Raw genomic sequence first — 12813 nt, 5'->3', positions numbered from 1 at the left:
AAGAAAGAAAGAAAGAAAGAAAGAAAGAAAGAAAGAAAGAAAGAAAGAGAAAGAAGAGCGAATGAAGAACTTACCAGAGCTGGAAAAACAAATCTCAACTGCAACAGAAAAAGGCTACATTATGATAAGCAAGCCAAGGCTACTAGCAGAAGCCCTAAGTCTCAGAGGAAATGGATAAGGCATGGAGCTAAAAGTAGGGAAACTGACTACCATCTCACCATGACAAGTTACAATTCCTAAAATAAATTAGAGATTTATTGTCTGAAGAAACCAAACAGAAGCATCTCTGAAATGAGAGACAACAGGCAAAACAGGACAAATAGGAAGGGACAGATCAAACCACCTACTTAATTATGGTAACTTTAGCCCCCTTACCCTGTCCAGCTCTAAGAATAAAGCAACCAGGCTTCAAAGACTTTTCTGTAAAGAAACTAAACAGACTCAGAGAATAGACTTCCAGATACCAATATTAGGAGTCAGCCCATAAAAACAGGCTTTTAATATAATCAAGCCACAATAAAGTTCCATTACTCAACAAGCCCAACCTATGCATACCAACCTTCCAATGAGGTTTTGAATGTGTATGGTGTGTGTGTGTGTGTGTGTGTGTGTGTGTGTGTGTGTGTGAAAAAATTTTTTTTGCTTTACTTATTAGTGTTCTTCAGCTATGTAATAAATTCACCCAAAACTTGTCAGATTAAAACAACACTCATTATCCCACACAGGTTTTAAGGGTCAGGAACCCAGGAGTGGCTTAGCTAACTGATTCTGGCTCAAGGTCTCTCATGAGGTTACAATCAAGCTGTCAGCCAAAGCTGCAGTAAACTCAGGGTTCAACAGAGGATGGAGAATCCACTTCTAAGCTCACGTACATGGTTGCTGGCAAGTCTCGGTTCCTCAAAGGCTGTAGAGCAAAGGCCTCTTATCTCCCACTCCATAGGGTGCCTGAATATCAAGAGATGGCAGCTAGCTCCCCCCCAGAATTAGTAATCCAAAAGAAAGAAAGAGGTGTGTGTACAAACAAGTGAGAGAACACTCAATATGGAAACCACAGTCTTTTACAACCTAATCTGTAGCATACCAACACTCCTACTGTATGCCATTCCTTATATAGATCAGTCCTAGTACAGTTGGGATGAGACTACTCAATGGAATACCAGGAGGAAGGGATCACTGGGAGCCATCTTGGAAGCTACCAAAGTGTACACTCTGGTCCCCCACCAGTAATCCCTGCCTCCTGTTTTTTACATCCACGTGTAGTGCCCTCCCTCATTATACCAGGCTTGGTGTGTATGATCAACAGTATATGGCAAAAATGATAGCATGTCACTTTCTAAGATTAAGTTATAAAAAAAGACTACAGTTTCCATCTAGGGAAAATGATTGCCTCTCTCAAATCACTAGTAAGAGAGCAAACAGCTACCATGTGTTGGTCCATGAGATGAGAAACTGATATCCTCAGTTCAAAAGCTTTTAAGAGGGCCATCTGGGTGGCTCAGTTGGTTGAGCATCCAATTCTTGGTTTCAGCTCAGGTCACAATCTCACAGTTCATGGGTTCGAGCCCAGGTAGGACTCCACACTGGCTCCTTGCTAATACCATGGGACCTGCTTGATATTCTCTCTCCCTCTCTCTCTGCACCAACCCCCTCCTCCACTCATGCTCACTCACTAACTCTCTCTCTCTCTCTGTCAAAATAAATAAACTTTAAGAAAAAAAAAAGGTTTTAAGAAAGTGAGAACAGCCAATAATGAGTCATCTGGGAATCAAATCTTCCAGCCATAGTTGAGCCCTGAAATGAATGCCACCATGGCCAAGAGACTGACTACAACTTGACCAGAGACCCTAAGCTAGAATGACTCAGCTATGCCACACTCTCAAATTCCTGACCCTCATAAACCATGATAGATGCTAAACTTGTTTGTTACTTTAAGCAACCAAGTTTGGGGGTAACATGTTACATAGCAATAGATAATTTTATCAAAGCTTTTTTAAAAAATTATAAAAGCAATTCAAAATTGTTATAAAAATCTTAAACTGTACAGAATGTTGAAAAAAAGGTACCTACCCTAGCCAACCTACCCTCCCACAACTGTTAGAGCTTAGAACATATCCTTTTGTATTTTTTCTTCTTCCTATACAAATCAATGGAATGAGGTTTTTAATGTCTTACCATTTAATATGAACAGAGAGCCAAAAATCAACTAATATTGAAAGAAAGTCTCCATTGTGAAGGCCACAGTAAACAATAAGAGTAATCCACAGAAAACAGAGATAAAGCAGGAAACAGAAGAGAAACCTTCATAAAACAAACAAAACCATCTCTAATTAATATGTTTAGAGAGGAGAAAAAGACTACATCCATAACACAACAGAATGTTACATAATAATAATTTACTAACAGCAGGAACAACAACAACAAAAACACTAAAAGCTTTCACAGAGAAAAAGACTAGTGATCTACAAAGGAAGGAGATGCATTTGATGTATGGCAGACAATGGCACATGCCTTCAAATTTGCAAAAAAAAAAAAAAAAACCCTATTAACCAACCAATAGGTGCAAAGGAAAAAATTTTTTAAAGATCGTCACACATATGCAAGGATTAAAATTACATGTACTCATGCACTCTTTCTCTTAGGAAGCTACTGAGGCTATGCTATATACACACACACACACAAACACACACAAAACCAACTAAGCATATATAAGGTATGGGAAACAAGAAATCTGAAACAGGAGAAAGTCAGAGGGAAGTTCAAGGCAAACTGCTGTTTTAAAGGGTGGGGGCACGCCTGAATGGCTCAGTCAGTGGAGTGCCTGACTCTGAGTAAATGGAAACTCTTGGTTTCAGCTCAGGTTCCTGAGCTAATCTCAAGGTTCCTGAGGTTGAGCCCCGCATCAGGATCTGGCATGACAGCATGGAGCCTACTTGGGATTCTCTCTCTCCCTCTGTCTCTCTCTGCCCCTCCCCTGCTCATTCTCGCTTTCTCCCTCTCTCTCTGCCCCTCCCCTGCTCATTCTCGCTTTCTCCCTCTCTCTGAAAATAAATAAATAAACTTAAAAACAAAAAAAAGTCTAATAGCACAACCTGTTCATTTTGAGCACAAAGATGGAGAACTCTAGAAAGGAGGTCACCAGAGAAAAAGATGTTGACAGACTTAGATTTTTTTTTTAATTTTTTTTTTAATGTTTATTTATTTTTTGAGAGAGAGAGAGACAGAGCCCGACACGGGGCTCAAACTCACAAGCCATGAGATCATGACCTGAGCTGAAGTCAGACACTTAACTGACTGAGCCACCTAGGCATCCCCTTACTGATTTTTAAGAAATGAGGAGGCAGAGGGGGAGGAGAAGGGAAGAGGTTAGTAGGCATATGACAGATTTAACAGTGGTTTGAAATTTTCAGTAAGTGTATAGAAAATGGTACAAATGAATACAGGATATAATAAGTCACTGGAAGAAAAACAAAAAGTTTTATAAGTAACCATAGTCCACAATTTTGTTCACAATGATTATTGGCTTTTAACATAATTTAATAACATGGGGAAGATGAAGAGGAAACGGTAACAGGTGAAAGGAGCTAAATCCTTAGCTATCACAATAGGGAGTCAATACATATCTAAAACTGGCAAACCCAAAGAGCTCCTGGCTGACTCCGCTGGTAGATGGAGCATGTGAATCTTGATCTTGCGGTCATGAGTTCAAGCCTACGGTGGGGGGTAGTGCTTAAGAATAAATAAAATTTTAAAAAAATTTTTTAATAAATAAATAAAAACTGACAAACCTAAGAAATACCTAGTAATACAGACCTCAAACAGACCCTAAGCTTGGGATTGCTAGTCAGATTGTATGCATGAGAAATTAACCTTCAATTCGCCTACTCTCACAGTAAACATTCAGGAATGTACAGCAGTTTTTAACAGTTACTAGAACCTGGACAACAATGAGGTAAGTAACCAGAGACTCTTCAACAATTAAACACCAAGAAATTATAAAAATTCCTGGTAAAAAATGGCAAAAGCAAAGTTCTCAGAAGGCCAGAGGAAATCCTTTCCACTAACATTCATGAACATGATTAGGTTATATCCTCCCACAGGAACTTGAAGATCAAATGTGCCCCTCCACACGGAGTGTTGTGTCCTCTGTTCAGGAAACCCTCCTAATGCAATCGTGTTCTTGTATCCTTTCCCTACACTAAAGGAACATTTATTCTTTGCCTCTCCAATCAACCAGCCTTATAAAAATCACATACAGCAATATTAGTGTATTATTTAGAAACAATTGGATACCAGGAAAGAACAGCTAAGAATTAGAAATGGTTTCTTTTGGAAAAATAGCACTTTTGGGATATAGGGTAAAAGCAAGGGGAGAGGTGGAAGATGCAGCAAAGGACTAACATTATTCCTTAAAAATTTTCAGTACTAGGGCATTTGGGTGGCTCAGTTGGTTGAGTGTCCAACTCTGGATTTGGGCTTGGGTCATGGTCTCAGTTCATGGGACCAAGTCCCTCGTTGGGCTCCATGCTGAAAGCACAGAACCTGCTTGGGATTCTCTCTCTCCCTCCCTCTCCGTCCCTCCTCTGCTTGAACTCTCTCTCTCTCTCTCTCTCTCTCTCTCTCTCTCAAAATAAATAAATGAACTTAAAAACAATAAACCTTTAGACTAGTTTACTTTTTAACTAGCAGTAGTTGTACATTGATAAGTATTTTTTATTCAAAAGGCCAGATACTTTTTCTCTTTTTAATGTTTACTTATTTTTGTAAGAGAGAGACACAGAGCATGAGCAGGGGAAGGGCAGAGAGACAGGGAGACACAAAGTGGGCTCCAGGCTCTGAGCCATCAGCACACAGCCTGACGTGGGGCTCCAACTCACAAACTGTGAGATGATGACCTGAGCCAAAGTTGGATGCTCAACCAACTGAGCTACCCAGGCACCCCCCAGATACCTTTTTTTAAGTTTATTTATTTATTTTGAGTGAAAGAGAGCACAAGGGAAGAGCAGAGAGAGACAGAGAATTCCAAGCAGGCTCCACACTGTCAGCGCAGAGACCTACTTGGGGATCAAACTCCCAAACCATGAGATCATGACCTGAGCCGAAATCAAGAGCAGGACACTTAACTGACTAAGCCACCCAGGTGCCCCAAGGCCAGATATTTTTTTTAAAAAATCAGAATCAGAAAACAAATTCTATCCAAAAAATTTTGATAGTTAACTCGTTTTCACAGTGTAAGAGACTAATAAATATATATTTATTCATTTGGTTAGTACCCAACTATTCCCAGAAAATTTATTTTTACACAGTTCAAATATAAAAAACACTTAACTAAATATGGTCTGAAATGTAAATTAAACACAGTCTAGTGAAATAATAAGGAATGCTTTCAAAGTGTATTTTGGAAAAAAATGTTCTGGAACATAAGAATAGGAAAGTCTCTACATTTACGATTAGGATCCAAAACCTTGCTTTTTATCTCCAAGTACTGACGTCAAAAATCAAGTTTAAAAATTAAAACTCAAAACAAAAATACTAAGTTTCAGCTTATTTAGGATGAGCTGCTAATGAAACAAAGAAGCGACTTGAGCTCTCTGTAGTATCCGCACACAGCTGTCAGATCACAACCATTCTGATCACATTTGCATGAACTTTTAAAAACAAACATCCTGGGGCGCCTGGGTGGCTCAGTCAGTTAAGCTTCCAACTTGGGCTCAGGTCATGATTTCACGGTTTGTGAGTTCGAGCCCTGCGTCAGGCTCTGCGCTGACAGCTCAGAGCCTGGAGGGTGCTTCGGATTCTGTGTCTCCCTCTCTCCCTGCCCCTCCCCTGCTCATGTTTGGTCTCTCTGTCTCTCAAAAATAAATAAACATTAAAAAAAATTTTTTTAATAAATAAATGCAGGGTGGCCTGGCTGGCTCAGTCAGTGGAGCGTGTGATCTCAGGGTAGTGAGTTCTAATCATATGTTGGGTGTAGAGATTACCTAAAAAATAAAAAATCTTAGCGGCTCCTGGGTAGCCTAGTCAGTTGAGCATGTGACTCTTGATTTCGGCTCAGGTCATGATCTCACAACCAAAGTGGGACTCTTAACCGACTGAGCTACCCAGGCACCCCCTAAATAGACAAAACAATCTTAAAAGACAACAACAAAGTTAGAGGGCTCACACTCTGTCACATTACTTCAAAACTTACTTCTGCAATAATCAGCTGCAATATCAAAACAGTGTGGTAGTGGCAAAAGGAAAGACATAAAGATCAATGGGAAAGAAGTGAGAATCCGGAAATTAACCCACAAGTCTATAGGCAAGACATCAGTCTATATAGAGACATAAATATGAGTTTGGGCCGTACATCAGGCTCTCTGTTGTCAGCGCAGAGCCCACTTTGTATCTTCTATCTCCCTCTCTCTCTGCCATTCCCCTGCTTGCACGTGTTCTCTCTCTCTCAAAAATAAACATTTAAAAATAAATAAATAAATTTGAATGTGAGAGAGAGAGACAGAGAGAGAGAGCAAGCAGGGGAAAGAGAGAATTTTAAGCAGGCTCCATGCTCAGCACAGAGTCCTTCACAGGGCTGGATCCCATGACCCTGGGATCATGATCTGAGCCATTTCTTATTATATTACAATAGGCCAAATTTACACATTTATAAATTCTTGCCTGATCCTTTGACATACAAGTTTACCTAAAAGAGTTATAGGGGTAGTTTCCAGGGCATTAAAAAATACAATTTGTTAACAATGGTTGTCCCCCCACCAAATCAGTTGTATTTTTATATACTAGCAATGAATAATCCAAAAGTAAAATTAAGTTTGGGTTTGAAGATGGTGTTGAGGAGAATAAATACCGTGACTTCCAGTGCTTTGCTAAAACTTCAGATGCAAGGCCTTCTGGCCAAGCATCTGTAATTTCGTATTGTTGCAACATTCATTATAACCCTGGGGGTTCCAGCTTCCTAAAAGTTTGCTGTGGACAAACCAGAAAGAAGGTTTATGTAGATTTCTACAGAAATTATGATTCCCGGAAAAGATTTTGAGGAAATGATGAAGGCTGGTATCTTTCAGAGAGCAAAGTGACTTTCTTTCGGTTGGTTCCACAGAAGTTGGTCACTGACCTGTATTCCTGAACTATGAAACATGAATATTGGACTATGGAATAGTTTCTCTTGATAAATAAACAACTAACAAGTACTGTGGAAAAAAACAAACAAGGAAAAATAAACTTAATAAAACAATTCTATTTACAGTAACATCAAAAATAATGAAATACGTAGGATTAAACTTAACCAAGAAAATATAAGACTTACACACTGAAAACTACTAAACACTTTTGAAACAACTTAAAGACAACCTAAATAAATGGAAAGACATCCCCTGTTCATGAACTGAAAGACTTAGTATTGTTAAAATGTCAGTACTTACAAAACTGATCTACAAATTCAGTACAGTCCCATACAAAATGCCAAGTGCCGTTTTTGCAGAAATAGATAAGCTGATTCTAAAATTCATATGGAATTTCAAAAGATTCCAAATGGACATCTTTTTTTTTTTAAATGTTTATTTTTGAGAGAAAGAGACAGAGTATGAGCAGAGAGGGGCAAAGAGAGAGGAGACACAGAATCTGAAGCAGGCTTCAGGCTCTGAGCTGTCAGCAAAGAGCTGGATGAGGGGCTCGAAATCACAAAGCACAAGATCATGACCTAAGCCAAAGTGGGACACTTAACCGAGTAAGCTACCCAGACACCCCCTAAATAGACAAAACAAGCTTAAATTAGAAAACAACAAAGTTGGAGGACTCACACTTCCTCATATTACTTCAAAACTTACTACTGAAATAATCAGCTGCAATAATCAAAACAGTGTGGTAATGGCAAAAGGACAGACATAAAGATCAGTGGAAAGAATTGAGAATCCAGAAATTAAACCTCAAGTCTATAAGCAATTGATTTTCATAAGAAGTACCAAGAGCATTCAATGGGAAAAAGAATAGTCTTTTCAACAAATGATGCTGAAATAACCAGATTTCCACATGCAAAAGAATGAACTAAACCCTTAACACATAACAAATAAAACAATTAACTAAAAACAAAATCAAACACCTAAATTTAAGTGCTAAAACAAATCTTAAAAGAACACATACACATTGTGATTCTGGATTTAGCAATGAATTCTCAGATACGACGGCAAGAGCACAAGCAACAAATGAAAAAATAGATAAACTGAACTTAATCAAAATTAAATATCTTTGTGCATCAAAGGAAACTATAAAGAAAGCAAAAATAACCCAAAGAAAGGGAGAAAATGTTTACAAATCATTTATCTGATAAGGGGGTCTATTATCCAGAATATATAAAGAGCACTTACAATTCAACAACAAAAGACAAACAACTAAATTCAGAAATGGGTGAAGGACTTTAATGGGTGAAGGACTTTAATATACATGAATAGCACATGAAAAAGATGTTTAACATCTTTAGTCATTAGAAAAATGCAAATCAAAACCCACAATGAAGTATCACTTTACACCCACTAAGATGGCTATAATTTAAACAAAGGAAGGGGCGCCTGGCTGGCTCAGTCAGTGGAACATGTGACTCTTAATCTCGGTATTATGAGTTCAAGCCCCATGTTGGGTGCAGAGATTACTTAAAAAATAAAATATTTAAAAATAATAATATGGGGTGCCTGGGTGGCTCAGTTGGTTGAGCATCTGACTCTTGACTTTGGCTCAGGTAATGATGCAAGGGTCGTGGGACTGAGTAATGCATCCAGCTCTATGCTGAGCATGGAGCCTGCTTAAGATTCTTTCTTTCTTTCTTTCTTTCTTTCTTTCTTTCTCTCTCTCTCTCTCTCTCTCCCCCCGCCCCCGCCCTCTGCCACTCTCCCCTGCTTATGCTGTCTCTCTCAAAAATAAAAAAAATTATAAATATTAATTAATTAACTAATAAGGGAAAAGAACAAGTTTTGGCAAGAAAATGGAATCCTCATACATTACTGGTAGGAATATCAAAGGGTGCAACCATGTAGAAAAGTTAGGTAGTTCCTCAAAAAGTTAAACACAGAATTACCATGACTCAGTAATCCCACTCCAATAGATACCAATACCATAGATTAATGAAAATACATGTCCACACAAAAACTCGTACACAAATGTTCATAGTAGCTTGATTCACAACAGCCAAAAAAGGAAACAACCTAAGTGCTCATCAACCAATACAGTGTGTGTTGTGTGTGTGTGTGTGTGTGTGTGTGTACACAATGGAATATTATTTTGCCACAAAAAGGAATGAGTTACTAATACATGCTACAACTTGGATGAACCTTGAAAAACATCATGCTAAGTGAAATAAGACAGACACAAAAGGCCACAAACTGTTTCCATTTATATGAAATACAATGGCCAATATAAGCAAATCCATAGAAACAGAAAGCAGAATGGTAGGTCCCAAGAGATCAGAGCATGGAGCAGAGGTGGGGAAAGGGCAGGTAGGGATAGTGAAATGATTACCCATTGGGTACAGTTTTGTTTTTGGGGTGATGAAAATGTTCTGGAATTAGATAGCAGTGATGGTTGTACAACCCTAAAAATGTATTGGCAGTCATTGAATTACACACTTTACAAGTGTTAAAATTATAAATTTTAAGTGAACTTTACCTCAATTAAAAAAAAAAGTGGCTGCCCTTGGGCACAGACAGAACTTGCTTCCTCATTATATATCCCTTTTTTACTACTTAATTTTTTCTTTGTACCAAATGGTGTCAAACAGCCAGAAAAATAAACACAAACTGATTTCTCAGCTAAATTTAAAACATCAGAAGTTACTATCAAGGGAGAATTAATATAGAATGATCACCTCTGAATTATGTCCTGCATATTCTTCTTGTCCTCTCTAATCCTATTTCTTCTCCCATTTATGTTATAGCACCATGACAGATGTAGTTCACTGATAACAATTTAAAAATTTGGGAACTAAATCATTAGGTAAATCATATATACTTCTTCCTTGCACAGAATAAAAAATAAATTTCAGGGACACCTGCGTTGCCCAATCAAGTTAAGTGTGTGACTTCGGCTCAGGTCATGATCTCACAGTTCGTGAGTTCAAGCCAGACATCAGGCTCTCTGCTATCAGCACAGAGCCCGCTTCGGATCCTCTAGCCACCCCCTCTCTCTCTGCCCCGCACCCATGCACGTGCATGCAGTTTCTCTCTCTCTCTCTCTCTCAAAAATAAACTTGAATTAATTAATTAATTTCAAGTGAAACTAGCAACAGGATTGAACAAATGTACCTAAAGTTTTCCCAGAGAAAACTGTGGTCAATTCATAAATAATTATAGTGCAACTTACTATTAATGACATTAAATTTCCTGAGTTTTCCTCCAATTAAAAGTATTAGAGTCCAAAGTCTTCAACAGTTTTTCTTTTGATATAAGTTTCACATAGTACATACGAAGAATTTAATACTCACTTATCAAGGAAATCCTTATCCACTACAGCAGTGATGTCAAGAAGAGGATTTCCCATCCCAAAGAGAATATTTTCACTAGAAAAAAACACACAAAAATGCAAGCACAAGTTAGAAATACTTCTAAAAGTAAGCTGATGTATAAAATGCACACAAATATAAAAATATATATCTTCACTTTACCTCAAAAATAAACCTAACATGCTAGTTTATTAAACCTTTGATTTGCTTTTTACATTTCAGACAACATTTTAGAGGTAGCATAAGCTATTTAGAAAGGAGGATGACTTTCAAATTGGATCAAATAGAAGAAACCAGATCATGTGATCTTTTTTCATAATATTCAACAGCTAATGACCAAAGCTAATTAGACTGTTTTTTTAAGTTCTATCATAACAAAAGTTCTATACCCAACAAACATGACAGATAATTAACTTTATCTAGCTAGTAAAATACCCAACTACCAAAAGTGATTAGGGAGGTTACAGCAAGTCCTCCAGGAGTCCAGCCAAAAGCCCCACCTTGGACAAACTGAATGTGGTGAAACCCATACAATGAGTATCACAGATAGTGAAATTTTCAATTACGTTTAACAGACTTCAAAGAAGTCTATGTTCCACAATGATCCCAGTGTAGCTCAAAACCAAGAGAAAGCTACAACTCTACCACAAGAGATGCCTTAAACAGAAGCCCAACTAACAGCAAGAAATGGACCAGTGGCCATGGTTGGGTCAGCCTCAGTGGGAAGCATTCTTCTAGGTTTTTCAATGAAATTTGCCTCTGTGTAATCTCCCGTTGGTCTCCAGTTTGCTGAAGACCTCTTCCAGTTGCCTCCAAACCAGTTTCTATCTTCATCACACGGAGACTATCAGTAATATCAATACTACTGGTACCCCAGAGTTTCTTTAAGAGAATGAAATATAGCCTACACTTATAATCTATAATGATTTAGAAGACTGAATTGCAGTATCATATTAAAACCACAGTTCGGGCAACTATGGCTGAATACGTAACAAAGAGGTATTTGTCCCTTTGTTCTTTTTTCTCTCCCCTTTCTCTTTTTATTTTATAAATTTAATTTTTTTTAACGTTTATTCATTTTTGAGAGAGAGAGAGCATGAGCAGAGGAGGGGCAGAGAGAGAAGGAGACACAGAATCCAAAGCAGGCTCCAGGCTCTCAGCACAGAGCCCAATGCATGGCTCAAAACCACAGATCGCAAGATCATTACCTGAGATGAAGTCAGACACTTAACTGACTGAGTCACACGGGCGCCAGCCCCCCCTTTTTTCTGTTTAAAGAAAGCTGAACGAGGGAGAGTTAAAAGAAAATACAATTATCTATTCAGACTTAAGTTGCATTTATAATCAGAAAAAAAAATCTAATATAAAAAGAAAATATCTTAAGTACTTAGAAGATAAAGGATCAACAGGCAGATACATTAAAACGTGGCCATCATTTTATTAGAAACTTCTCTGCCTGATTTTTGTATTGTTATTCAAACAATAAAAACTCCTAGAACTTGCTTTTTTAAAAAAAAAAAAAAAAGCATGGGATGTTACTGGGCTGCTTAGCTGTTTCTTTTTACTCACCCTTTTTTAGTGTTTGGTTTAATGCATACAGTCATGAATCCACCACCAGAATCAAAATATGTAACATTTCTAACACCACAAAATATTCTGCTACCCTCGTATCAATTGCTCCACCCCAACTTGTCCCCTCTTAGTTTTAGGACAATAATTGTGATATTTCTTTTTCAGAAGCCAAAGCTTTGAACATCTCATGCATTCCCAAAACAGTTCATTGCACTCCATTTGAAAACTTAGTATAGTATTAATAAACCAATGCACCCTCTCTGGGCCTAAGGTTTCTATACTCTAAGAAATATGGGGAAAAAGATGAGCAGAATGAATCACAGAACCCTGTTTATACTTATATTCCTAAACTTATCTGTCTAGCAAGACTTTTTTTTCCTGAATGCAAATGGACACGAATACATTTACACACAGAGCAAGAATATACTGGAACTGAATTGGTCAAATGTAATACTGGAAGAAATTTTTTATATATCATTAATGATGATTGTTGGGGCGCCTGGGTGGCTCAGTTGGTTTAGCGTCTGACTTTGATTATGGCTCAGGTCATGATTCCAGTGTCGTGGGATCGAGCCCCAAGTTGGAATCCATGCTGAGCATGGAGCCTGCTTAAGATTCTCTCTCTCTCTCTCTCTCTCTCTCTCTCTCTCTCTCTGCCCTCTTCCCCCACTTGCACTCTTGCTCTCTCTCTTCTCTATAAAATTTAAAAAGAAGAAGAAGGAGGAGGAGGAGGAGGAGGAGGGGAAATGTGATCAGGAAAA

The 12813-nt window shown here is 38.1% G+C and overlaps 1 protein-coding gene across 7 annotated transcripts in view; it reads right to left on the bottom strand.

The window, feature by feature from the left end:
* ADK (adenosine kinase) overlaps positions 1-12813 on the bottom strand; it is a 519772-nt gene that overhangs the window by 468046 nt on the left and 38913 nt on the right. For 4 of the 7 annotated variants that reach the window (XM_049646244.1, XM_049646240.1, XM_049646242.1 and 1 more), the window contains exon 2: positions 10463-10537. In XM_049646244.1, the coding sequence (XP_049502201.1) occupies positions 10463-10537 (75 nt within the window). Of the gene's footprint in view, positions 1-6841; positions 6961-7108; positions 7427-10462; positions 10538-11688; positions 11949-12813 lie in introns of those variants that run through there. The other 3 variants (XM_049646247.1, XM_049646245.1, XM_049646246.1) reach the window with 3 other exon arrangements.

This window comes from Panthera uncia, chromosome D2 (assembly GCF_023721935.1).
Source record: "Panthera uncia isolate 11264 chromosome D2, Puncia_PCG_1.0, whole genome shotgun sequence".
Taxonomy (NCBI): Eukaryota; Metazoa; Chordata; class Mammalia; order Carnivora; family Felidae; genus Panthera; species Panthera uncia.
The sequence above is the reverse complement of the archived record's forward strand: the minus strand, read 5'-3'. Positions and strand labels throughout refer to the sequence as shown.